This window comes from Idiotropiscis lumnitzeri, chromosome 5 (assembly GCF_059441095.1).
Source record: "Idiotropiscis lumnitzeri isolate Australia: NSW breed Sydney's pygmy pipehorse chromosome 5, RoL_Ilum_1.0, whole genome shotgun sequence".
Lineage (NCBI taxonomy): Eukaryota > Metazoa > Chordata > Actinopteri > Syngnathiformes > Syngnathidae > Idiotropiscis > Idiotropiscis lumnitzeri.
Window position 1 is genome coordinate 19,532,857 of NC_142395.1, and position 24,385 is coordinate 19,557,241.

At 40.2% G+C, this 24,385-nt stretch overlaps 1 protein-coding gene across 2 annotated transcripts in view; it reads left to right on the top strand.

Annotated features, from left to right (window-relative positions):
- rasa3 (RAS p21 protein activator 3) overlaps positions 1–24,113 on the top strand; it is a 32,246-nt gene extending 8,133 nt beyond the window's left edge. Inside the window, exons 2-25 of one of the 2 annotated variants that reach the window (XM_088296395.1) lie at positions 2,633–2,750; positions 4,396–4,499; positions 5,390–5,484; positions 7,703–7,779; positions 11,357–11,437; positions 12,143–12,215; positions 13,644–13,717; positions 13,805–13,909; positions 15,011–15,167; positions 15,239–15,387; positions 15,929–16,043; positions 16,134–16,208; positions 16,298–16,421; positions 16,862–16,968; positions 17,074–17,151; positions 17,256–17,333; positions 19,015–19,088; positions 19,383–19,442; positions 20,397–20,503; positions 20,915–20,997; positions 21,100–21,308; positions 21,397–21,500; positions 21,592–21,775; positions 22,510–24,113. In XM_088296395.1, the coding sequence (XP_088152521.1) occupies positions 2,633–2,750; positions 4,396–4,499; positions 5,390–5,484; positions 7,703–7,779; positions 11,357–11,437; positions 12,143–12,215; positions 13,644–13,717; positions 13,805–13,909; positions 15,011–15,167; positions 15,239–15,387; positions 15,929–16,043; positions 16,134–16,208; positions 16,298–16,421; positions 16,862–16,968; positions 17,074–17,151; positions 17,256–17,333; positions 19,015–19,088; positions 19,383–19,442; positions 20,397–20,503; positions 20,915–20,997; positions 21,100–21,308; positions 21,397–21,500; positions 21,592–21,775; positions 22,510–22,585 (2,507 nt within the window). In that variant the 3' untranslated portion in view covers positions 22,586–24,113. The remainder of the gene's footprint in view (positions 1–2,632; positions 2,751–4,395; positions 4,500–5,389; positions 5,485–7,702; positions 7,780–11,356; positions 11,438–12,142; positions 12,216–13,643; positions 13,718–13,804; positions 13,910–15,010; positions 15,168–15,238; positions 15,388–15,928; positions 16,044–16,133; positions 16,209–16,297; positions 16,422–16,861; positions 16,969–17,073; positions 17,152–17,255; positions 17,334–19,014; positions 19,089–19,382; positions 19,443–20,396; positions 20,504–20,914; positions 20,998–21,099; positions 21,309–21,396; positions 21,501–21,591; positions 21,776–22,509) is intronic. The other variant, XM_088296396.1, reaches the window with a different exon arrangement.
- Positions 24,114–24,385: the final 272 nt, after the last annotated feature.

The window sequence follows — 24,385 nt, forward strand, 5'->3', positions numbered from 1 at the left end:
TGTCACATGTTACCTCAGATTGCATTGTAACCGACTCCCTTGGGGGCACTTCATCACCCACACGTCCCTTGCGGTTTGTATATTTTTCATCCGTTGGTGTCAGCAAAGCTTTTACCCTCTGACCATTTCTTCTCTTCAGCAGTTCAGGTAACTTAAATAATATTAGTATGGGCCGAGCTGGATAAGCATTCCATTGTGATGCAGTGATGGTGATAACATTCTTATTATGCCGTACTGTATATATTTTTAGACTGGTGGATTTGCCAGAATGTCTTTTCTATAGTAATTTATCCCAGAAGAGGCGACATTGAGTCATTGGAGCATAAAAAAGGTAGTGCCATAGAAAAATAGGACAGCACAAGTGCCCTGAGGCAATTTGAACTGTAGTCGCGAATCGAAACAGTGGCTCAGTACAGTTCCACTAAAGAGCAAACAATCTCAATATTTGGTTTATTTGACTTTTTTTAACAGATTCTAAATAATGACATAAACTAATTTACAGTTCAACACAACAGATGGCGTTACGTCTCTTTAAATTAATGGAACAATACATTAAATGGATCATTTTACTATCCATTGGGTCTCAAATTCACAATAGTGTTCCATTCCTATGACCCCGATGTAACTGACAAGTCTTAATTTATAAGCCATAAAATTCCATTCATAGAAACAATGAGAACAACCCATTAACTTTACACCTGTAATTGGCTTACATACTGGAAGAGCCACAAACTAATTTGCATGCTGCTCAAAAGCCAAAGGTCGGAAGTGAACCACCAACGCCCTCGTAATCCTATGATTATAATTTTATTTTAATTTTTCAAGCCATCTCTGAATGGCTCAACATACTGTAGAGTCGATTGTGTTATTTATTGATCTCTGATCGTACGTTAGTTTTCTGTTCAGGTCTTTCACTGGCAATCCCAAGAAGTTATCTTTAGAAATGTGTTTGTCACACAATTGCGTAGCAAACCGACCAGTAGTAACAGTTTTAATTGTTCGTGAGAAAGTGCTTCTTCACCATTAGTCACCTAAATGATGATGACAATCAAACGCACAGGCAGCCTTGTAACTGCCAGTGTAAGTGCCACTGTCTCTGAAATACGAGTTTGTGTCAATAAAGATAGTTTGGAAGACGACCCGGTGCTAAATTAATGAAATGTCTTTCGTATTCGCGCACTGATGATGTGACTCATAAATCTCGTCCTGTCACGAGGAGAATCTGTTTGCTGTTTTACAGCCAATTATTCAGGGTCAAAAGTCAATCCTCTCCCCTTCCCCCCACCAGGCACACGGAAACAGTGCCGTGTATTATATCTCTGCTTACAGGAAACCGTTTGTAAGTTTTAAATACAGTCAATGCCTAGATTATCTACCAATCACTCATTTACAACGACCGCTCTGGTCTGTTTCTATGATGTGATATGTCTGTTTGGATAAGGTTTAAAATTCCGTAACCTTTCATTTACAACTTCCATGGTAGTCGTAGTTCTAACCACGTGATCTTATTATGAAGACATCATTGGGTCAAAGCTTGAACCTCTTGAAGTTGAAGTTATGGTGTTTGGTCCCAGTGGCCATTTTACTTTCAACCCTGTTGACCTTGGTCCTCTCTTATCTAAAGCCAAAAGTTTGAAACATTTAAATTGGACTGTGATTTTAAATTGTATCGCTAAATCAGTTCCTTCGCTACATCTCGGCTAGATTACTGTAATGCACTTTTTTTGGAGTCAGCCAGTCCTCCCTCAAGCGGCTCTAACTGCTCCAAAATACTCCTGCTTGCCTTCTAACTGGAGCTCAGAAGAGGGAGCACATAAACCCAGCTGTAGTGAAATGCACTACATAAATAAAGTTTTATTGTATCGTATTGGAGCTAATTTGCTGAACAACATCATCACATGTGGCTGCACACATGTGAGCGAGGCATGTTTGAACTAACACATGTCGAACTGAGACTGTGGAGCTGTGTTGGTCTCCAGGGTGAAGGCAAAAAAATTAAAGGGGTGACATATTCGTCAAAGACGTTGGGAAGGAGAAAATATTCCTCATGCGCGACTGGTACACTACCTTTGAGTGTGTGCGTGAGCGCCCGCGCGCACGTGTGCATGCATGGGTGTCAATGTGGGTGGTTGGACTGCATTCTTGTGAAAGGGAGTGCTATCTGTCACCTATATTTGAGGAACAGACAGAGAGAGCAGACACGGGCAGGATAAAGGAAGTGTCCCACTCAGTTCCTCTCATTCACCGATCAGACATCACACACGCATGCGCGATACACAAAAACACCATTCACACATTGTTTCAAATGCCGATTGAGTGGGCGTCGGAGAGCATGACATGACAGTGCGCCCCGTTTAAAAGTAGCCACACTCGGACTAAGCTCATTATACATGTGGGAATTGATGATGTAATGATAATGTAGGTGCGTGTTGAGCATGTGTGTTTCATTCAAAACAGCAACAGGTGTACACACTTACATAAGGGTGTTTTATTACCGCCGCTGTTCTTTAATAAATAATCACTTTCGGCATTGTGCCTGAGTAAACACTTTGTTACTGCTTACCACAGCGTTCCTGAGTAAGAAGCACTCACTCACCTTTCTTCTGCTCTCTTTTTCTCGCTCTCTGCACAGGAGAAGCTAAAAACATCCCTCCTTACCCGGGGCCAAACAGGATGCGGGACTGTTACTGCACTGTCAACCTGGACCAAGAAGAAGTCTTCAGAACGAAAATTGTTGAGAAGTCACTCTGGTATGGATTCTTCCTACCTCTCTCTATTTCCTGTTTTTTTTTGTCTCCATGGATCGGAAGTTGCAGTAAAATACAACTTTCACCAGCCGACATAATAGAAACAATCACATCATTCACATTTAGAAGGAATGAAAGTTGCATTAGGTTGCCAACACACATGAAATTTTTCTTTCCTCGTTTCTTTGTGCAACGTAGCACAGCATAAAAATCTCCAGGGATTTTCACAATATCACAAAGTACGTCATTACCTTTGTGTGTGTGTGTGGGTGTGTGTCATTTTAGTAAATGAAAACTAACAGAATAACTAAAACTAAAATGAAATAAAATAAATGATAAATTAAAAACAGAAAATGATTCGAAAAAATGAATGTTTTTTTTCTTGTTATTTTGTTACTTTTTATTAACTATAATAACCTTGGTATGTATCCAGAGTCCTTCTATATCCTGATACATTTTTTCCTTTATTCTTTCTCAAGAGGCGGCAAACAATCGCCACAATTGAATTTGATATGTAAGAATCCTTTATTTAAACCGTTTATGCAAATTCAATCATTTCCGTCCAAGTGCTGTATCTCTGTCATCTGAGCAGAGCAGGTAAGTGTTAAAAGAGACCCTGCGGGCACAAGGCATGGACTCTCATGACCAAGATTTCATTTAGGCAAAAATGAGACAAGATGGCAACCGCTGTTAGCGAATTTGCCTTTCATATTGCAGATGTTTGATGAGATTTACAAGTTGAAATAAATGAGCAGACAGCGAGTGAACTTTGCCAGGCTGGACTGACAGACATGTCAACAAAGATCTCAATCCACTCGTTTGCAACACTGCACAAAAGCAGTTCCACTTGTCAGTCGGCAATAGACGGAAGTGATGTTGGCTCCGTGGTGGGAGGGTGCGTTCCTCCGTGGGTGTTGGAATTTAACGCGCCACCATGCTCCTATCTCTAGTATTTTGGCAGATCTATCTATTCCGCATGTCCAACTTCTACCAGAAATATTTTTGCATCCTGAATTGGACATATATTGTGAAATATTTGTATTTTAATGTTTAATTTTCATTATTGGATTTTTGTCATTCAATTTGACTCAGCGAAGCGGTGGGGCAGTGCCGTGGCCAATCTATTGCCCGGCTGCCACCGTTCTCAATGATTAACGGAAGCATATACAATAAATACATAAATAAAGAATCATATCTGGTGCCTTAATTTCATTGGAGTCTTTCACCCACATCAATATTTTTGGATTTTCTTTCATTTTCCTTTTTTTTATTACAATTCTGTTGTGTTTTCTTTTTATCTAGTTTTATTGGGTTGGTATTTTTGGTATGAATCTGATGCAGTATTAATAGTACCGATTTGGAAGAGGAAAATTTTTTTTTATGTTTTTGTAAGTCCTGCCAAGTTCAATTGTGATTTGTTTTACTTGTCTGTGTGTGAAATCACAACTGAGCAACTTTTGGCGTGCTAGTGCGGGCTCTTCTTACACCTTGTTCCATTGTACTGTAATGTTACCTCCTCTAGCTATTAAAATCTCAGGTGACAAGTGTTCTTGCATGTGGAGGATTTAATTTAGCCTTGAGGTTTTCCTTCAGGTAACGGTGTTTGGTTTTTGTTTTTTTTATTTCTTGTGTCTCCTTTCCCTGACAGTCCGTTCTATGGAGAGGACTTCTATTGTGAGATCCCTCGCAGCTTCAGACATCTCTCCTTCTATATCTTTGACCGGGATGTCTTCAGGAGGGACTCAAGTATCGGTGGGTAAAATGTTTTTTTTACTGCTGCAGTTTACATAAGTGTATAACAACTCAACTGGAGACCTAAATGTACATATTTTTTCTTAATCGCTGCATAATAGGTTCGTGGGACTTTTGTTGGGGAGCGTTGCAGATTTTTATTTCCAACCAACAACCAGTCAATGCAACATTAGAGTCACATGAGAAGTCATCATTCGACAAACAAAAAAAATGACTGATGTGTGATCAGCTCAGTGTGTCCCCCCGCCTGCAAGGCTCCAGATTTGACCAACCCTATCAAATTACAGTGGTGGTTACTATTATGTTGTTCATATTACGATTCATTAAAATGGTTGTGTAGTTTCAATTTAAAAAAGGTGTGCGGTGGTGTATGCATCAACAACTGTCAGATAAAAATCAGGAAGTGCAGCTGGTGTCTGTGGTTTAATACTACTGAACAAATGGAAAGTTTCAGTTGCACTGCAGTATATATATATATATTTTCAATATGAACCACAAAATTTCTGCAGGCACTCATTCTGCTTTTATAATATGGTTCATGTGTTTCTTTTTTCAACCAAAACGCTGTTTTCTCTATTTAATGAATGATTAGAGCTTAATTAACTGTTAAACAATGAAATGTTTTTTTTTTAATTTTCAAAATTAAAATGGGAACTATTTCATAGCTAGGAATAGCACTGGCAGTCATGATTATTATGATAAAGGACGATGATGATGATGATGATGACGACACGCCAGTAGTCTGTGTATTTACTATCAAACCATTTCTCTTCCCTCTGCAACATCTCATTTTTAGCACCGCGTAACTGATCGTTTTGCATTCTTACGTCGACCACGTATTCCTTTTTTTTTAGCTCATTCGTCATTCTGACTAGCAACAATGTGTGCAGGTAAGGTTGCGGTGAAGAAAGAAGACCTGCAGAAATATCACGGGAAAGACACCTGGTTTCAGCTCCAACCTGTGAGCGCTGACTCAGAGGTGCAGGTCAGTACAGAAAAAGGGGAATGCACAAACCTTTCCACTCTTTAAATAGCTCTCCTCTAATCTTATCTGCTCCGTTTTTTTTTTTTTTCAGTATATCCATTCTAAACATGCTACAATGCTTAATACCGTATTTCATTAGTGTAGTACAGGAGCATCAAGCATCTAATTAAATATGTGTTCTTTCACGGTCATCAGATAATGTAGACCGCTTCAGTTAGAGTCCAAATGCAACTTTTACCTCATGTGACATTTTCATAATCGTGTAATTTAAAAGTTTCAAATTGTAGCTACGCCTTCCCTCTCACATTCAAAAGAAAAACTAAATGGTAGATGTGTTCGCACCCATTAAAACAAATATTCATAGTTAAGTTGAACCATCAAATGTTTGGTTGTCAGATTACATTGTAACACTCCACTATGGTCCGACACTACCAGTGGCGATTGAAGGACAATTACAGTAGATCAGTTTGCCCCTGTCAGATGTCGAGACTGGTGACATGCTTCTTTGTGATACGGCGGCAAGCCATCAGTTTAGCTGAACAGAAACTTCCTATAAGTATGACTCATTTTTGAGCAACAGACAGACTGAGGAAAAACTGACCTGCACTACGGGGTTCAACTTTACTATTCGTGTTCTTCATGCACAATACTGTAATTACCATATTTTTCGGACGATAAAACGCAACCCCAATAAATACATCTTCCGACTATATATATATATATATATATATATATATATATATATATATATATATATTTATTTATTTATTATTTTTTTTTTTGCATCTTATAGTCCAAAAAATACGGTACCATCGCCTGCTGCGCCGTAAAAAAGGATTTTCCTGCTTTGGACATTTACTTGTTGCCCTTTTGATGTTATTTAAATGTTAATAAAAAGTGAAGTCCCACATTACAGCTCATGGTCATGGTTATCAAGCCCATTAGCATTCTTACAAACTGCTCCATTTAATCTTGTATGAGGCTCCACTGTGTCACTCGCATTACATGTTCATCATTTACTATTAAAGTTGAAACTTGAGTGCTTTAGTGGTTAATTTGTTTTGGGGTTTTTTTTTCACGCATATGTCAGTTTACGATGAGTAGGATTTTTGGGGGGACTTGGGTGGAGCTCTGTACTATGTGGTATTGTAGATACTTAGCTTTTCTGAAGTTGTTTTTCAGGATTTCGCTTCTATTTGTTGCTCTCTGCGCTTGTCCCACGTGCATTACTGTTCCACTATTCACTATTCAACCGTCTGGCTCACCCACACAGATGTGTGCACAGTCAGGAGTACACACATAGCCACACATACACACCCCCAGTAGTTCCTCGCAGATGCTCCAAAACACAGTGAATGGGAACATCTGCAGACAGATGGGTGTGTGTCACCCTGGAGCAGCACACTGAAACAGAGACACATTCATCCAAGGAGGCGTCGGGCGGAAGGATGTGTGATGAGAATGGGAGTTAAAGAGAGAAAGCGAGTGAGATGGATCAAATGAAGACAGAAGATAGTGTCTCGCTTCGATGTTCAATAGAGGACACATTGTTGGCCCCGTGCGTCTGTGTTTTGCTCCCTTTGCTCAGATTGCTCAGATAGAGTGTGACGTCTGTGAGTTTGCAGACTGATGCTGTTAATTAATGGAGCTTTTCTAGACAGCTGTGCCGCCACAGTGCCATTATGTCATTAATCCAATCAGTTCAGAATAAAAATAACTTCAGTATGACAATTTTATCTCAATGGAGGAATACCACGATTCATGTTTGTGTTTATGTTTAATGCGATTAAGTGATGAAGGAAGACTGGGTTTTATCTGTCATCGGCATTCATACAGCACTTATCGAACACGTGATGGATGAAGATAAGTGGCCCGCAAATATCATCATTAATTGTGCCATCATAAGATGTTTTTTGGTCAAACAGTGTAAAAAGCAGGGACCTGACGCTTTTCATTAAAACTCATGTTGAATAAGCTCCTAGAAATGGATTACATGACTCTTCATAAGTATATAATACAATATTCAAACCAGTTTGGTCCACAAATTCCTTTAATAATTTCATTAGCCAATTTATTAAGCGGGCATGATTGATACTGTTTCTGAGGCAAATATGAAAATAACATTTTCGAGTTAAATTATTCTTGGGTTGTGTGATCAGTTCCTCTGAACTAAAAAACGAAACGAAAACCATGCACACTTGTGTGCATTTTTTTGTAGGGAAAAGTGCACCTGGAGCTTCGTCTGAGTGAAGTCATCACAGACAGCGGAGTCATCAACCACAAACTAGCCACACGGTAAGGCTCTGCGCTTGCTTTATGTTGTGATTACATCGGATAAACACAAAGGCTCAATTATATAATCCTGTCCGTCTACTCAGAACATTTTTACAGAATTCAACATGCATATAAAAGGAGTAAAATGACTCGCCTCCCATTCTAGTTGTATATGTGTTGCACAAGTTTAACATTGAGGTGTATTTACTAGAAATACAGAGTGTCAACCTGCAGGATGTGTATTCATGCGCATAGTTTTGTAATAAAGCAGCAAGACTTTCCACCATATCCTGTCAGCTGTTGTCACCTGCGGTTTTGCTTGAGGACAGCCAGGCTCAACTTTGTTCCGTACTGAATTAGCTAATGGATGTATTGGCATAAAAAGCATAGTCCACTCATGTCATCCCAGATGACGAGGCGTCCTGCTGACAACGTCTGATCCCTTTCTGTTTTTTTTCTCTCGCTTCCTCTGGTAAACATTCTTGCGGAAGTTTTGACCACGGTAGCTTCCTCTGCGCTGGGCCTTATAGGGAGAAAGTATGAATGCTTAATGCTGTTTTTCATCATGCCTTTTATATGACCTATTCCAATTTCAAAGTTGACAACTGGTTACCGGGCAAACAGGTTTGAACTGGTGAGAGTTTTGAGCTGTGCAAGTTTGTTTAACTGTCATGACCTTGTTATGCTCACCAAGCTCAAAGCACAAGGCAGGTGGTTATATTTTTGCCTGTATTTGCATGTTGGTATGTGTGACAACAATACCTGGTCAACAAAACGCATTTCCATGAATTTTGTGTAAGGGCCATAATAGAAACCAATGAAAACAAATTCCTTTTCCTAATTGGTTCATTTATAGTCAAGTGAGAGCAGAATTGAGAAAGTGAAGACAAACGTCTTTCATACAGTCAAATTGAGCAAGGAACGATACCGCGCGATTTTTAATATTAGAATTGATGTGTTTGTCCGTCCGCGTGCGTTCCAATTCCTCCTCTGTAGGAAGTAGTGCAAGTCTCATGATGATCCAGCATGGCTGCGCTCCCACACTCTGTGGCTAAGGTGCTTAAAGCCAAGAGCACAAGGTCATCTTATTTAGTTCTTTGAGAAAGACGTGCAGATGACGGGCAGAGCTTGAGTCCCACTAACACTTGCATTCACCACTCATTCAAAGAAATCCCTCCTGAGCAATCTCTTGACATGTGATCCCAGTCACAGTTTTAAGAGTGGCAAATATTTTTGTTCCACTATTTCTTCATCAACTCTTTCTTATTTCGGAAAACTATGGCTGCCAAGAGTACACTTTTCACGTTTGCATTTTTTTGTTTTTGAGCAGACAAACAATAACACAAGCAATACTATATAGATTTCCACAAAACCTTGTTAGGCAGTTAGCAAGGAAAATATTGTACAATTATTTAAGTTGCATATCTCCTATCATATATCGGAAAATTGGTGTTTTTAAAATGTTCTTTTTCCTTCTTTTCTGATTCACTGATATTGGACATTCTTCTTAATCGATACTTAATATTATATAGACGTTTTTTTTTTCCATTTGGTTCAGACTGTAATAAGAAATGTTACTGATCGTCATTGTAGTTTAAAATGTGACCTATTAACCATAGATCAGCTTCAGTTGTAGCTCATCCTTCATCTGCAATACTGCTTAGCTTGTGACACACTATTTTTGCATCTGTTTGGACTGATCCATAATTCATTATCCTGCTGCTGGAATGGAATTGTTTTTGACAGGATATGAGAGCGCCGAAAACAAGCGCATTACCATAAAAACGAGTAGCATGAACTAAAACAAATTTGTCTGCCAGGCAGTCTGAGCGGCATGTCAGAGCTCAGTGCAGTGTTGAGAGCGGGGCCGTATAGTAGGCCAAGCAGGGGTTACATAAACAAGCTTATTGGACAGGAAGTGCGCTGGCATTAGAGATGCTTAACCCAGCCCTTCTTCTTTATTAGGAATCCCTGTGTGTGTGTGTGTGTGTGGGTGTGTGTGTGGAGGGGGGGGGGTGCTTAAACAAAGTGGACCTCACAATTGCCAAAGACGAGTATTGGGTGTATGTGCGTGTGTGTGTGTGTGTGCGTAGTTGTGCCTCTGTACTGCAATTTGCTGTGTAATTCATCAGGCTGTGTGACTAGAAGTGCATCACCGTGACACACAGGAAGTGATTCGTCCTGCCGGGTGTCTCGTCCTGTGTGGGTGCTAATCCCGTTACAGCATGATGTCATCTGGGAGCAGGACAGCTTTAGACAGATCGTGCTCACACAGGAAGATAAATACTGAAGAACAGCACAATCTGCATTTGTCAAGTACAAGTTGAATAAATGTGTTAAACTGTGTAAAACTGGCCTTTGAAAAACTGTGGTTCGGCCTCTGAAGACTCCATTTAATGACTAGTTGGAGGTGTAGGCAATGTGAACACCAAGCAATTGCGAAGCTGAGAGAGGATGGAAAATCAAACAAGACGAAGGCTCAAAATTGGGCGCAGCCAATAAAACTATATGGAATGTCCTGAAGAAAGAAACCACTGGTGCACTAAGTAAAAGACAACTAATCGGCGGAAAGAAGAGCCCAAAAAGCAGTCTGTAGCAGCACCCTCAAAAGTGCTAGAATAAATTTGTCAGTCGATCGAATGATTTCAGAAGATTTCATGAACAAATGCACAGAGGCTAGAAGAAAATGAAATGTACCCATTACTGGTAAAAATAGGAATGATAGGCTGGTCATTTTCCCTAAAAGTACAGATATGACCGTCAAAGATATCGGGTTTTATGGACTGATAAGACAAAGATAGCTTTTAGGAAAAGAAAGAGCTGCTCTTGAATATCAACATACAAGCTGATATATATATATATATATGTATAATATTTTAATTCTACATAGAAAACAACTTTCAGAATGGTGCAATGCAATTCCACCCAATTACACACATGATCCAAATATTGAAAAACAAAAAATTTTAAAACATTTTTCAAATTGTAAATATTTTGAATAAGCAGTTTGACCTCTGTCCAACTACATTTGTCAGGGTGCACGAGTGTGACGGCGGGGCGGTAACTAAATAAACTCCCGCTCGTGTATCATCAACTTATCCGCGGCTTCTCCCATTCCACAGACACACACACGACATCCCATGGAGTCTTGTTTCTCACCCCCCTTAAGCTTTACGTTCACTAATATTTCCTCTGAAAAATAACCATGCCTTTGTAAAAGTGCTCACATTTCTTATGCTGCTCAGACACAAACGCTTGACTGCGAATGATACTCGCTGGGAGCTGTGGTTTTGTCCAAGAGGGGAGATGAGAGGGAGCTAAAAGGTTTTCTGAGCTACTGGTGCGGGTGTCGTTTTTTCCCTGGTTTGACAGTGCTTGCAACCCTCTCGCATTAGTCCACTAATTAAGTGGTAAATGAGAATTTTATAGAGCTTTAATAGTCCACGGAGAATATTGGACTTTTCTGCATTGTGCCTTTTAAAATGGTCACTTTATACGATATTTAACCATTTTTGGGAAATGTATTGGACTGTATTATATATTATGATTTATTCATACAAAAAGAATAAGAAAACATGTCTCGTTTGTGTCCTTATAGAGTGCTGGAGTGCCAAGGTCTTCCAATCGTCAATGGCCAATGTGACCCCTATGCTGCTGTCTCATTACTCGGTCCTTCCAGGTTAGAACATACACCGTCCACACATATGTTTCTGGTATGATTCATGAACAGATCACGTGTCTACGCGACCATCTAGTTCAGGTTTTGAGGAGTACAATTATTTTAAACTCATTTCCGATTAGAATCATTTTCTACAAAACATACTTTTCAATACATTTTAACACAGAATATTTGAGAGAGAGCAAGGGACTTTTTTTTTCCAATTTAAAAAAAAGTTGAGTTATCTCACAATATACATAAATAATCCTGCCCAAAGATGTACATTATAAAATGAACCTACTCATCGCTTTCTGTAGGTATCAAAAGCAGGATTGAAGAGGATTTGATGCTCATTAATCTCAGGCAAAAACTTGAACTGAAATATTTTCTGTTTTCATTCTGCTTCTTTGAAATGTACAGTGTCAAACAAAATAGTGTGCTGCCATCTAATTTGTTTGAACTAGTGTGACAGTGTAATTACTCCCAATATAAACAGGAGATAGAAGAAAACATAATTATAAACTGGAGGAAAAAAAATCTACGTAATAGAAAGACCGCAAACGCGAAATCTGCGACCGGGTGGTGGTTGGGTTGCTTGTTATTGTGCAGTATAACATGCAAAATTGCAACGTGGCATGTAAACGACAGCAGTAAAGTCTGCTCTGCAAACCACATTGCCCTAAAGGTAATGGCTGCTTTTGTATTTTATATTTCTGCTCTCTTCAGGTCAGAAGCAAAGAAGACCAAGGTGAAGAGGAAAACCAACAATCCACAGTTTGATGAAATTTTCTATTTTGAGGTAAAGTTGGTTAATATGTGTCTTTTTGATACCTCAGCGGCCCGTTTGCGTACAACGCAAAACCGGACCCTTGCATGACGTTACTGTTGAATGTGCCTCTCAATAAGAGGAACGAGTTAAAGCAGCTCTGCTCTACATTTCGGAGCTTGAGTGCAGATGCAGTCAATCAACGTGGCCCTGATAATTATTTCAGATAGTTGAATACAATTTACATCAATGCCTGATAGTCCATCCACAATGCTCTTGTCGTTTCACCCTTCTCAGACTTAGATAAGTATATGGATGATTACAAGCTGCAATTTACTGACCCTTATTAAATTTTATTCAATTAAATTGATTGGATTTGATGTGATTTTCTCTGTTCTGCATCTCATACACGTCTTCTGCAGAAGAATCACTTCCATTCTGTTTATTCATTCGGTTGCATAATGTTAAAGACGCTAACGTGTTTATCAGTGGCGTGTATCTCTAGCTCTGTGTGTGTGTGCATCAAGGAGTGATATCAGTAAACTGCGTTTTTTAGTGCCTTTGAGCGACTTTCGATAACTTCCACCGTCTGGGCATTTTGTAACGGAAATGTTCTGATAATATGTTTGAACTGGGTGATTGTTTAATAACGTTCGAGTTATTGTGCTATCTGTCCTATCTGCTGTCACGCACTCCACAAACATCCTGTCCTGGAGCCACTATATTTGGATACAAATGCTGTATTTAATCTTTTGAAGAGTTGTTATTGGATCATAGTGCTAAATAAAACTGTGTCTTCATTAATTTTATTAAACACTTTTCGTTACATAATTTTAAGAAAAAGTTTCTTTTTTTTATGGGCAAAAGCTTTTTATGAAATAAATGAAGTCAAAGTTCTGTTTATCATTTTTTTTCTGATATGACAAATGATCCGATCCGTGACTCAAAATCCGTGATCCTATCCGAACCGTGACTTATGTGAGCCGTTGCGCCACTAGTTTCAAGCAGTAATCAAAAAGTTTCAAATAACTTATGTATCTGTCCGTTACTGTATATGGTATGAAATTCCACACATTTTTATGAGTGAAGGGCCGAAAGGAAAAAGCCAAAATTGTTCTCAGTGGCCCTGTTGACCCCCATCACCATGAGAGGCTCCTCCCTCTTCCTTTCCTGCCTCTGCAGGCCAGCAGGACAAGCGTGTGATTGAGCCAGACACTGACTCATAAATGTCTGGCCTGTGAAACTTGCACAGTTAACAGATGCTGTATTACACAGTATGGACAGTAGTATTGAGATGCATGTCTCAGTCGCAATCTCGCATTCCAATTTTAGATTGGGCAAGACCCGTTTTGTTCTAGCATGACTGTGCTCGAGTTCACAAACCAAGAAACCATTTGATGAGTTTGGTGCTCAGATAGTCCATCCCCCTTCCCACCTATTTAATGATTCCTCTTATTTTAGGTAACACGGCCCTTAAGCTACACAAAGCGACAGTTTGATGTTGAAGAGGAAGATGTAGACAAACTGGCTTTGAGGTAAGTGGAATGGAAGCAGCTTTGCAACGTGGGGCTACAATCATCTGAGTATGTGTCTTCGAACAGTGGTCTCTGCTTTGTGTCCAGGGTGGACCTGTGGAATGCCAGCAACTTGAAGTTTGGTGATGAGTTCCTGGGAGGAGTGCGGGTTCCCCTCAGAGTCTTGGGTCAATTTGGAGTCCACGATGCATGGTAGGTGTCACGTGTCCTGCACCCAGAGATGGGGTATTCCGTCCTAGGAAATGAACGGACGCCCATCTGGGGCGGAGGAAAAGAACGGAAGTGGCTTTTTGTTCGTCGTTGAAATTGGTACCGAGTAGTGGTTCAACCGTGAATTACACCACAGGACGCACTTTTTACTGACGACTGACCGAAACACGCCCTGCCTGTCTTGTGTGTGTGACTACTTCAAAGAAAGGCCTACTTCAGGCTGTGTGTATGATTCAGTATGTAAGGGCCGTAACGGGAAAGGTCGGATGGCAATTTTGTTTTGTTATCTTATTGTTAACATTTAGTACATAGCTTATTTTTGCATGTGAAGTATGTAAGATGTCTGGGACATCTCGAGGAAGTAAAAATCTCTCCAAACTGTCATTCAGGCTCATGCCAGCACCACCGTACACTAAAAGCTACAACCCAAAGTCTTTAGTTTTCCTCCTAAAACAATATTATAAAATAACAAGATATTCAAGATGCGGACTGATGAAATGTATGGATGGAAGCTCTTTAATGAGATAAGGAGGGAAAGAGGACGATAATTTTTATGAATGAGGACGGAGGGACAATGACGGTCGCGGACCAAAAAATAGGGTAAAGTGCCCATCTTTGCCCGCACCAGTTAGACTGACAACATCTCATGGCTCTTTCTTTTTAGAGGTGCCGTGCTCCTAGCCAGGCCAGATAAAACACCGTTTTATTCCCACATTAGTCTCGAACTAAACCATCCAATCTTACAAAGGATATTTAAAGGAATAGAATGGATTTATAAAACAAACTTATTGTAACTGTATTCATTCCTGGGGAAAGAACAATATTAACAGTATGCATTTTTTCCTACACTAAACCAGCCCTCCGTAGTGAGATGTCCAAAAAAAAATAAAATCTCGTGACTTATTTTTGGGACTTTGCTATGAAATGTGACGCACCACGTGTAAAATACATGAACATAAATTGACTTTTGTGACTTCTCCTGCTGAACTCGCATTCACAAAGGCACTCACTGTGTGGACGTAAGATTCAATATTTTGACAAAGTTAAATCAGTCGATGTCGCTTACATGAAGTCTCTTCTCAGGTACTATCTTCAACCCAGGGAAAATGGAGGGAAGTCTGTCAAGGTTGAAGAGCTCGGGTCTCTGCGCCTCAACATTGTTTACACCGAGGACCACGTCTTCCCCTCTGAGCACTACACCCCGCTCAGAGATTTGCTGCTGTACTCGGCTAACGTGCAGGTGTGTGATTGAGTGAATCTTCAGCGGCCACGCGTCGCAAGCCACGTTTACGTTGTTTTGTCCCTGCGCAGCCTGTGTCGGCGTCCACTGCTAACATTCTGGGGGAGGTGTGTCGAGAGAAGCAAGAAGCCGCAATTCCGCTTGTGCGTCTCTTCCTCCACTATGGCAAGATTGTGCCTTTCATCAGCGCCATCGCACACGCTGAAGTTAACCGTACGCAGTGAGTGTCTCATAATGATGATTGTTTTTGAAGCGGGGGAGAGGCAATAATCCCTGGAAAAATACAAGTCCATGTTTGTTTTGCATAAATTGCCTGCAGGCGACATATTCCAATATTTGAACCTCATCATAAACTATCTCTGTGTTGTATATTATAGAGTCACTTAAATGAATTGCAAAAAAATCAATCAATTAAATCAATTAGCTTAAAGAAATTAGATCATAAAAATGTAAGGTGCTAAACAATTTTAATTAAATTACCCATTTTGCCAATATTTTTTTAATGTTAACATATACTTATATCTAAAAGCTTTTAAACTAACTTTTAGAAATTCAAAAATGGTTTCATGAATCAATTATATATATATATATATATATATATATATATATATTTTTTTTTTATCAAAACGCAGAACTTCGCTAAATACAGGCTGGTTCCCGAGACAAACAGGTGGTAGTCAAATGAATTTTTCAAGCACTGTATGTTGAACCAAACTCGATGTGTGTTTTTGCCGATTTGGCTAATCTGCCTTCCAATGTAGGGATCCCAACACCATTTTCCGAGGAAACTCGCTCACGTCCAAGTGCATCGATGAGACCATGAAACTGGCAGGGATGCACTACCTGCAAGTCACACTGAAACCAATCATAGATGAGGTTGGAAGTCACATGTTCTTCTCCCATCTTAAATAACCCAGTATGTAGTACACAAGTATGGAAATGTTCTTAATTTTAATCTCTTCACAGATCTGCACCGAACACAAGCCCTGTGAAATTGACCCAGTTAAGCTGAAAGAATCGGAAAACCTAGAGACAAATAGGGTAAGAAAATGATTGTGCAGCCGGTGTGTGTTGGCTTGCCGCGGCTGTTATCTGACATAGCTGATTCAAACCCCCCCACCCCGCCGCAGGAAAACCTTCGCCACTATGTGGACCGAATCTTTAACGTGATCACCACCTCCGGTGTTCGCTGCCCCACTGTCATGTGTGACATCTTCTTCTCACTAAGAGAATCTGCTGCCACACGTTTCCAAGGTAACTCACCTCATGTGTGACCAATGCACGAAACAAATCGGCAATAAATAGCATGATGTGTTCAAGGCCCTCTTTTGCAGAATCACAAGTTGCTTTATGTCATACCCATCTTACTATGAGTTCATAGCCTCTTTTCTTATTTTGTGTACTCTGCTGCCACCACCTGGCTGCAGTTTGCATCTGCACTCACTAGAGTACAAATTAATGGCCTCAATATTGCGCAACATATCTTTGCAGAGATAAATGTGCTAAAGCGAAGTGAATTTCCGACATTATACATAATTGTCTATTTTACCTTTAATATGTTTCTTTGCAAAGCCTGAATTTCTCATTTAGTGTTGGCTCTCATTTGATTAAACGGGTGTACCTAATGTAGTGACTTGTAAATGTACAGTATGAAATTTGTCACGTGAAACTTCTTTTTTTTTTCTTTTCTCCAGTGGACCAAGATGTCCGATACACTGCAGTGAGCAGTTTCATCTTCTTGCGTTTCTTTGCTCCAGCCATCCTATCGCCCAATCTCTTTCAGTTACGGCCTCACCATCCGGTGAGTTGGATTTAGCGGCGGTTTACAATCTCACATGTAATTTGTTGCATTTTTTTTTTTATGAATTATCTTTTATATTATCATCTATTTAATTTGGTTGTGCAGGATCCCGCCACTTCTAGAACGCTTACCCTCATCTCCAAGACCATCCAGACGTTGGGAAGCCTCGCCACGTCAAAATCTGTGAGTATCTCTAACCAAAATCTCATTTATATTTCTAAACAATTCAATCCCAACTACAATGTATGATCTCTTTCTCTCCATGATGCCTCTTCACTTCCTTTAAGGCCAATTTCAAGGAGGCTTACATGGCAGCATTTTATGACTACTTCAATGAGCAGAAGTATGCCGATGCTGTGAAGAATGTGAGTCCTGGTGTTTAATTCTTTTTCTGACACCCAGTAACTCTTCATTTTTTTCCCACCATGATTGTATATTTGATGTTCAGAAAATAAATTAAACTATGTATAGCGGAGCTTTAAATGCATCAATTTTGAACAGGATTTCAGTGCGTCTTTGGGAACTTTCCCCCCTCTTTTCCTTTTTGAACTTTGTCATACAAAAATAAATGGTCTAGCTCAAACCCCGTTTGACTGAGAAAATTGTAGAAATAGAACAACCCTGGTATTAGGGCTGGGCGATAAACCGAAAATTTACCGTTACCGAAATTTATTAGAATGACCGACATCATTTTGCGAATGTCGGTAAATTCGGTGTCTAAAAAAAAAAAGAAAAGAAAAGTATTTTCTGTCTGCGGCGATGTTCATGCCTCTAAGACTGCTCCAGCGCGTGTAGTCACGTGACTCATGCGCTGTAGAAGATTGTAAATAGAAGACGCGTTCGTAGCTGGCGATTCAAATCCTGAAGCGGCTGACACGGTTGCAGACGAAGTAACGTTAGTTGAAATTGTTCCTGTCGCGCTTGTCCCGAAAAGAGATTGGACATCTGTCGTTTGGAAATGTTTTGGGTTCCATAAAGACGATGTTTGAGCAAAAGAACATGAACTACAAAGTGCGTCATAAGCACCTGAAACAGCGCGTCCAACCTTTTCTTTTTCATCACCCACAACACAACCATGCTGTTGACTTGGAGCTTGTGCTAAAAGTTCAAAGTGAGAAGCAAGGTTGGACAAGTGACAACAGCCCACTAACGGAGGCGACACCATACGAGAGAACGTCTCAGAGGTGGACGCGATAGCCTAGCACATAGCTAAAGATAGAGCTCCTCTAGTTACAGTGGAGCGCACAGGATTTAAACGCCTCATGAACGTAGCCGACCAGAGGTACAAAAATATTTGTCGCAAACAGCACTTCCCGATATGGACAACATCGGTACGGGAGCTTAAACATGTCAAGCATTTTGCATCGACATCCGACTTGTGGTCGAGTCGCAACATGGATCCCTGATTGAGCCTGACTGTGCATTACATAGACGGCAAGTGGCGACTGCGCACCAGAGTACTCGAGACGGCACATTTTCCTGATGAAGCACACGCGTTTGTTTGGCACTGGCATTCCATTGACATTTTCTTTTTCATTTTATTTAGCATTTTGTTTACAGGCGACATGGCATTATTTATATTGTTTACAAGATACCTTTACACAAATCTAGGCCTTTGCAAATGGCATTACAGCATCTCGGCACAATATATTTACATAAAAAGATTTTGTGAGCGGTACCCTTTTTCTCCTGTTCTTTGTGACATTGTTCAAGTCATGCAAAGCATGCTATTTTGAATGTTTATTCAAATGATTTTTGTACTTCTATTTTTCATTGAAAGTAATGTGTACCAGTTGGTCAATTAAAAAAAAGCAGTGAATATGCATTTCCTGCATTTATTTTGATTTTGGTCCTCAGGGGGAATTCACCGTGCATTTATCGTTATCGAGGTAAAATCGCCCAATTTATCGCGATATTGATTTTAGGTCATATCGCCCAGCCCTACCTGGTATCCCAAGATTCTTGGCAACAGAAAAAAAAAATCCAACATATTTAGCTGTATCTAATGGAAAAGAAATGTTGGTGACACTTTTTATCCTTCCACAGTTTCTGGACCTGATATCAACTTCAGGGAAGTGGGATCAGAAGAGTATCGAAACACCAATCATGCTCAAAGAAGGGTATGCTGCCTTTATATTTTTTTTAACGTGATACTAATGTCATATTTCTCAATACATACCATTTCACTGCTGTTTTCATCCTTATCGTTGACCTTTCCCTTCCTGAAGAGGTCCAATATTTGAATTGCGACTGTGCCCAAGCTAAAATGAACATTTTTGACAACGTGTCGTTTTGTACACAAAATTCGCTGTTACTTTACTGCTGCTTTTTAAATGAGGCTTGAAAGGAAAGTTAGCTTTCCCGCCTCACTCACCAACATCCCCACCCTCTTGTGTTTCTGCTACCGGGAGTAGAAGTGTAAAACTCACAATAAAGAGGGTTGATGGGAAGGGGTCAAAAGGCACCAAGGGCAGGTAAGAGCTTCTCTTTGCCCTTGTGACCCCCTCGTGTGTGCACTGTAAACCCTCCTCAAGTGGTCCACCTCCTCTCCCGTGTCACAATTAGAAGCTGCTGCACTTGGTTTTATATGACCGGAAGTGAATCAAGTGACCGCTTGGTGTGACGTGCATGTGGACTGCACTGCAATGGTGTCTAAAGCGAAACGAGCGCCGTAAAGCCCGGCAGACACCGCTAACATCGATAGCTACTCGCGCTCCTCAGCACTGTACACACATTCCTGGCTTCTCCTATATCTGCCCACAGCCTGACTCCTTTGTACTTTTTGTATCCACTGTCACCTTATCGCTGCACATGCGACACTCCAGCACAGCTCCAAACGGTTTTGCACCAGGGAAAATGTGCACGTTTGGTGCTCAGGAATGTGAGAAGGAGACCAGTCTGTCCGTTGCATCATTTCCCCAAAATAGTCTGGCACTTGCTTACGAGTCTCTCCTGTGTTCGTGTTCCTATACATGTTTTATCAATTAACAACGTCTACGCGATTACTCTTACTGGCAGTTTTCAAGTGCGCACTGTTTCTAATTTACCACTATTTGATTTAACCACCTGTTGCGAAGTTGTAAACATGAACTGGAAATACACTTGGGATTCATAATCCACCGCGGTGATTGCTTGTGCTTGTGGATATCTCGTGGTTTCCATTTAGCCACATAACATAATGGCAAATTTGCACTACTTGTCCAAGTTATCAGTGTGATGAAATGTTATTTTGACATTTATTTGGCAAAATGAGTTTACTTCTTATCGGTGTTGTATATCGTAGGTTTCAGGAGTGCAAACACACATACGGACAATATATTTAACACATGCACAAAGGAGTTCACTCTTTAACCACCTGAAATACCTTGAGCTTGAATTCATCTATAAATATTTTCAGCTGAACGTCTCCCTTGTTTTCTTCCTTTCAGGTTTATGATTAAGAGAGCGCAAGGAAGGAACCGATTCGGAATGAAAAACTTTAAAAAGAGATGGTTTCGTCTCACCAACCATGAGTTCACTTACCACAAGACGAAAGGTAGCCTCATCCATTTTTATTTGTGCGCACATAAATTGGCAGGAAGCTGAGAATGTTCTGAATTCAAACACAATAAACTGTGCAACGGATACTTCACTGGAGGACTTCAACATTTCTATCCTTTGTAGTGTCGTTTCACTTTTTTTACTTTCAATTTTTCTTCCATACTGGCTGGTCATACTTAAGAATTAACAAAGATATTATTTAAAAAACTAAAAGGAAACTATACTTTCAAGAATATTTCTGTAATTGCTTTTTATTTAGTGGTAATATTTAAAATGAAAGAAAAAATGTACAAAGAGGAGTGTTACCAGCTGATAATAGTTGAGAAAAAATGTATTAAAAAAAAACAAACTTTGAACATAAATTAAAACCACAAGACACCACTAATGCATTACCTCTTTCTTCCAGGAGAGGGAGCTTTGTGCAGTATTCCCATAGAGAACATTCTGGCTGTCGAAAGGCTGGAGGAGGAGTCATTTAAGATGAAAAACGTAAGCGCTTAACAAAAAAAAAAGTCATTTTACTGATTTCATAAAAACTTTCAAATGAATCATGGCTTCCTTGTGTTGTTCCTTTCACTCCCCTCCCTGCAGATGTTCCAGGTGATCCAGCCGGAGCGGGCACTCTACATCCAAGCCAACAACTGTGTTGAGGCGCGTGATTGGATCGACATCTTAACCAAAGTCAGCCAATGCAACCGCAAGCGTCTTAGCACCTATCATCCTTCAGCCTACCTCAACGGCCACTGGCTCTGCTGCAAGCTCTCTGCCGACACGGCGCCTGGCTGTACGCCCTGCACCGGGTGTGTGGAGTTGTCCAAAAAAATTCTCTTGGGTGGTCTTTATCTTTCCTTTTTGCTTTCTCACGTTACTGCATGCATCTGTTTCTAGCGGGCTTCCTGCCAACATCCAGCTGGACGTGGACGGGGACAGAGAGACTGAGAGGATTTATTCCCTGTATAGCACATACATGACCAAACTGATCAAGATGGAAGGTCAGAAAGGGCAAAACGTACTGATGTATGTTTTCAACTTTCGTGCGACTGTCGTTTTACCTCACACCGTCTTTTTTGTTCTCCCTTGCAGAAGCCTGTGGCAGCAAATCAGTATACGACGGACCCGAGCAAGAGGAATACTCCAGCTTTGTCATTGACGACCCCCAGGAGACCTACAAAACCCTGAAGCAAATAGTTTCAGCTGTGCAGACGTTGGAACAACAGCATACCAAGTACAAACGAGACAAGTTCAAGAAGACCAAGATAGGCAGCCAGTACGTGGTTCTGCTTCTCGATTACATTAATTTATTAGGATGTTTTGAACAGAAATCATCAGGTGTCCCGCTTGAAAGTGCCCAGTGTCACTTAATTGGTCCAAAAATTATTAAATTACTATAAATAATTAAAAAAATAATTAAAAATTAATAATTAAAAACATTTGTTCTATATGTATAAATGCTATTGTCAGGCAGAACAATTAAATGCTCTTTCATTTGCTGGCAGGAGGTACAATTAACTTTTGTATTCACTGGTTGACATTCATACTAGAGAATTATAGCTATCTGCAGGCCCAAATTTGTGCTATGGTTTTAGATTGTCCTTAATTTAGTTTTATTTTATTTTGCTTATCGTGACATTTTTTTAAAGTGAAGGTCAACCCCCCAAAATTATTAGCAATAATATGTTCTATGTACCTTCACTATTATGAACTGAAAATGACGTCCCAGTTGCTCAGGGCTCAGGTAACGACCAATCACGGCTCACCTGTTATCTGAAATTGAGCCGTGATTGGTTGTTAGCTCTGATGTCATTTTCAGTCGACAGCAAGTGGCAAAATGGCCGCCCCATTGAGATGTACAAACGCTAGTGAATTTTGCTGCTCATATTCCACTACAAAACTAAGCATGTTTGTATTTACAGAGGCATATTTTAAAACTCGTAAAAGCCGTTCTTCCGATCACTCATTTGTCCCATTATATCTAACCACTAATTCTGCTTGTTTCCTCAGAGAACATCCGATTGGGGACAAAAGTTTCCAGTGTTACATCCGTCAGCAATCAGAGAGCTCCACCTATTCCATCTGAGCAGTGGGCAGACACTTGCGACTCCTTTTGTGATGTTCGGAATCACCACGCTGGACTTGAGCGCAAATCGCAGTCCATCTGCTCTGAAGTGATTCGCACTGGACGTGCTGAATTCAGGGAAAATACGAGTTTTAAGTTTCCGAACAAGGAAACCGCACGACTCAAGATGCAGCACTCCACCTATATGGAGAAACTGACCTCAAATCAGTTATAATGGACGAGGAATTATAAGTGGAGGACGGCGAAGAAGCTGAAGAACTGTTCAGTCTTTCTGTGATGCGATGATGGAACAAAACTTTTCACTGGACAGCTTTTTCAGTGAACGACATGCACTTTAATCACCTCCAAATGAATGCACGAACAAGACTTGCAGCACATTTTTCAAAAACTATATTTTGTGGATTTGATTTGTACTTTGGTTGCTGTAAGATTTTTTTGTGTGGATCCCTTCTCACAGACCAAAACTTCAGAAGGAGCAACAGTATTTCCTGTTTTGTTTTTTTTTTTTGTTTTTTTTAGCCCCCACGCACTTGCCTAGAAATACCTGTGAAGGTCGATAGCTCACAAAAATGGATTTTTGGGACCAAGGTGCGGCATGGCTGCGTTGGAGGTGTGAGCGAAATCGCACTCCGCTGGCATCTTCTGCCGTCGTTTATCATCAGTGTGCTTACAGATGCTGAGCTTTTATTCGCTGTGGCGTTTTGAAGTCATGCCCTGGCCGGTTGAGTGAAATGTGAACTAAATCCAAACAAAAACCTGCGAGGCTATTTTGGGTTCCGTGTGAGCAGTTTCAAAGATTGCCTCAGCCGTTGGCTTTGCATGACTTCATTGTTGGAGGTCTTGGGCGTCAGGATGGAGGTGGTCTCGAGCTCCATACTAAATTCTTCGCTTATTTCACAATCCTTTTTATTGGCCACACATAAGCGAGTCATTTGCTTCCAGATTGCGATGACCATTTTGTCAGGCGGAGTGCATACAGTATGTTGAGGAAAGTACACCAAAAAAAAAAAACAATCAAGCTTCATTAACCAAGAAAAATGTCCTCATCAGCCATTTTATTGTGGAAACAATTTCAATTAAGTTGGATCAATTTATCTAAACGAAAAATGAGATGACATCAAAACTGTATGCAGCGAGAATAAAAATGGCATCCATCTGTTTATTTTCTGTCTTGGCTTAAAGACAGAAGACAAACTACCCCTCCACTCTGAAATTAGAGACCTCACACAGATCTCAAGCCACTGAGATTTGTTTTTAGCTTTACTCTTGATGAATATGTCGCGTGACATTCAACTCATCTGACGTTATTATTGTGAAACGGATATTATTGTTGCCTATCGGCTGCCTGATAACTTCATTTCCGCAACGTTCCTGTGCGTTGCGATGGAAACACAGGCCTGAAGTGTCCAACGTATTTGAAATGCTGCCTGCTGCCAAGCTTGCCCATCACAACCGCATATTCCCTCAAAGGTACTGGATTTTAATCCTGCTAACACTTCTGTGTCCGTGAGTGTGTGTCTGTATACGTGTGTGTGTGTGTGTGTTGTTTCATCACTGTGTCATTACTGTACTTTTTCTTGCCAAACCATTGCACGTGTAATCACATCATCAGGCCCCAGTCACCTCCGTCCGTGCAAGCATTCACATTATTTCTTCATATCTCAAAATGTAAGCACCTGGTTGTGTTCCCTCCGTGGTGGTCAGTGCCAGTCTTTTTTTTTTTTAAATATAAAATCCTCTGTAAAAAAAAAAAAAAAAAATACAATGAATTAGATGTTTTTTATATATACAGTATGTATC